General features: G+C 44.0%; 1 protein-coding gene across 1 annotated transcript in view; it reads left to right on the top strand.

Moving 5' to 3' along the window:
* The window catches only part of LOC106812726 (high affinity cGMP-specific 3',5'-cyclic phosphodiesterase 9A-like), a gene marked incomplete at its 3' end in the record, with an annotated part of 44,335 nt that extends 41,029 nt beyond the window's left edge, over window positions 1-3,306 (top strand). Inside the window, 1 exon segment of the mRNA XM_014816678.1 lies at window positions 3,165-3,306. Within this exon segment, the coding sequence (XP_014672164.1) occupies window positions 3,165-3,306 (142 nt within the window).
* Window positions 3,307-3,367: the final 61 nt, after the last annotated feature.

The raw sequence follows: 3,367 nt of genomic DNA, 5'->3' as shown, positions 1-3,367 counted from the left end.
TTTTAAGTTAAAGAAGAAGAGGTGAGAAGGGGGGGGGGGTGGTAAAAGCAATTGTAAGATTGCAGTGGCACTCGTTTTTACTTGACAAATAGTTTTGCTGTTGATATGACAGTTGAACAGTGGTAAGCATAAGAGATACTCTCGCTTTCTATTTTAATCTCTCTCTCATCTCTCTTTCATCCCTTTTTCCTTTTCTATCCACCCCTCTTACATACATTCTAATAATATTAAATCTTTATGTTTAATAATCTATTTATATCTCTACGTATTTATTTATCTATCTATCTGTCTATCTAGGTCTTTGTCTTTGTCTGTCTTGGTCTTTGTATCCTGCCCTGTCCCCTGCCTCTAAATCTCATCGAAGTATTGCGCTATCTCCCTCTCTCATCCTCACCGCAGCCATGGCAGTGCAGATAGAATTCGTGGTGGTTTCCATGAAAAGGTTAAACAACCCGATCTGTTCGCTGAAGCGTCTGGTGACGCATCCCTTGTCGTGTCTAGTTGCCTCTCGTCATGTCTAGATTTCTGAATCCGCATATTCTCCACGTTATTGAGAGCAATAAGGGGGATCCAGACAGGCCTGGGCCCGACTGTGGTTTCAGTGTCTGCTGGCTAATGTCAATTCATAGATGAAACCAATTACTTCAACCATGTGATTAGTTTAGTCTGTGTCTGTCTGCGTTTGGTGTGTGTACCGGCAAGGTTTATAGATTTTCTGTACGTTATTAATGCTACTTGTTTCTCTGATAATAATTCCTGGTGCGTGGATAATTGACTTCTAAGTAGATTGTTCGTTTTCGTTATCTCTTCGTTCATGTTAGCCTGAAATTAATTGACCCGCCAGGCCAGTCCCTGGATCAAACATGAACGCGTTACCCTTTTTATACGTCCTCAGCTTTATTGCTTAGAGTTGGTATTTGTTTATACACTCATGTCGGCTGCTTCACTCTGGGGGTAGAACTAGCCACAAAGGTCAGATTAGTTGAAGTGGTGCTTTCTTTCTCTCACTTCAACTCATGTACATTAAGATAATTAAAAGCTTTTAACTTGTTGTACACACACGCACGCACCAGACAGCACATCCAAATATAGCAACTTGGCAGATAACTAGTATTAAACTAACTCAATATCCTAAAATAAATTATTAATCATTTTAGTTAATTGATGAACACAGAACTCAGCTGACACTCATCAAATCTTGTCAACCATCTACAAAAGAGAGCTGCTTTAATATACAGGTTATTTAGAAACCAAACGGCTAAGCAATGGTCATTCTGTAAGAGTGTAGAGTGGATGTGGTAATATAACGACCTATCAATCTCACTCCCTATCACACATTCCCTGTGGATGTAGATTTAATGTTAAATTGTCAGTTGCCATCTCTCATGAGGTGAGACAGTTGAACCATTGCCTGAGAATATAAATAGTTGATATTATTTTATGGTTAATATAAGTGTGGTTAATTTGACAATGACAGCTCAACGGGTTATCGAAACTCTTCCCAACAGGTTAATGTATCTTTTGATTAAACATAAAATAAAATAACTTAGGCTGATGGACAGATTACGATGGATTAATTCCTTTTTTTAGCTACTCAACACTATTGCTTTTATCAGATTTTTTCTCCATGAAAAAAACTGTCGTCAGTACATGTATTTGTATCTGAATTACATGCAATTAAGATTTAGTAATAAAAAATAAATAAAATTCCATGAATTACAGAGATTGTTGTTGTTCGTTTACAGCTCATGATGATCCTCATTAAAGTATCTGACATTTCAAACGAGGCGCGGCCGATGGACGTCGCCGAGCCGTGGCTGGACTGTCTGCTGAAAGAGTTCTTCAACCAGGTGGGTCGCTAGGTGTCGCCATCTGTCTCATGATTCTCCTAATTCTTCGTCACTGTTGGTAGTTGTGGTGAGTGGAGGGATGGATGGATGGATGGATGGATGGATGGATGGATGGATGGTGATCTATCATCCACCCATCCCACCTGACCATTCATCGATCCATCTATCCATCCATCCATCCATCCCACCTGACCATTCACGAATCCATTCATCCATTCATAGATCCATCCATCCATCCATCCATTCATCCATCCATCCAGCCATCCATCCATCCATCCATCCATCCATCCATCCATCCATCCATCCATCCAGCCATCCATCCATCCATCCATCCATCCATCCATCCATCCATCCATCCATCCATCCATCCATCCATCCATCCATCCAACCATCCATCCATCCATCCATCCATCCATCCATCCATCCATCCATCCATCCATCCATCCATCCATCCAACCATCCATCCATCCATCCATCCATTCATCCGTCCGTCCGTCCGTCCGTCCGTCCGTCCGTTTGTCCGTCCGTCCGTCCGTCCGTCCGTCCATCCATCCATCCATCCATCCGTTCATTTGTCCATCTGTCCATCCATCTATCCGTCCGTCTGTCCGTCCGTCCGTCCGTCCGTCCATCCATCCATCCATTCGTCCGTCTGTCCATCCACCCATCTACCCATCCATTCATCCATTCACCCATTTGTCCATCTGTCCATCTGTCCATCTGTCCATCCGTTCATCTACCCATCCATTCACCAGTCCATCCGTCTGTCCGTCCGTCCATCATTATCAATCCCTCCATTCATCCATCCATCTATTTGTCCATCTGTCCATCCACCCATCCACCCATCTACCCATCCATTCACGAGTTCATCCGTCTGTCCCTCCGTCCATCTGTCCGTTCATTCATTCATCCATCCATCTATCCACCCAATCGTTCATCCAATCATCCATCCAATCATCCATTCATCCATCCATTCGTCCATCTGTCCATCCATCCATCTACCCATCCATTCACCAGTCCATCCATCCGTCCGTCTGTCCATCCATTCGTCTACCCATCCATTCACCAGTCCATCCGTCCGTCCGTCTGTCCATCCATCCGTCTACCCATCCATTCACCAGTACACCCGTCCGTCCATCTGTCCATCTACCCATCCATTCACCAGTCCATCCGTCCGTCCATCTGTCCATCCATCCATCTACCCATCCATTCACCAGTCCATCCGTCCGTCCATCTGTCCATCTACCCATCCATTCACCAGTCCATCCGTCCGTCCATCTGTCTATCCATTCATGCATCTGTTCGTTGCTATAGGAACATACAGGTAACGGATGAGGTGAAGATGTATCTGCGTAAGCCGACCTTCGACAACTGGCAGTGGGAGGATGCTGAGATGCTGGTGCTGCTACAGCAGATGTACATCGACCTTGACTTCACCACCAAGTTCAACATAGAGGTCAGTAACGAGGTCACTAGTGAGATTATTATCAAGGTCAATATAAAGGTCACTAGTGAGA

Source organism: Priapulus caudatus, unplaced genomic scaffold (genome assembly GCF_000485595.1).
Source record: "Priapulus caudatus unplaced genomic scaffold, Priapulus_caudatus-5.0.1 Scaffold679, whole genome shotgun sequence".
NCBI classification, from domain to species: domain Eukaryota; kingdom Metazoa; phylum Priapulida; class Priapulimorpha; order Priapulimorphida; family Priapulidae; genus Priapulus; species Priapulus caudatus.
The sequence above is the reverse complement of the archived record's forward strand: the minus strand, read 5'-3'. Positions and strand labels throughout refer to the sequence as shown.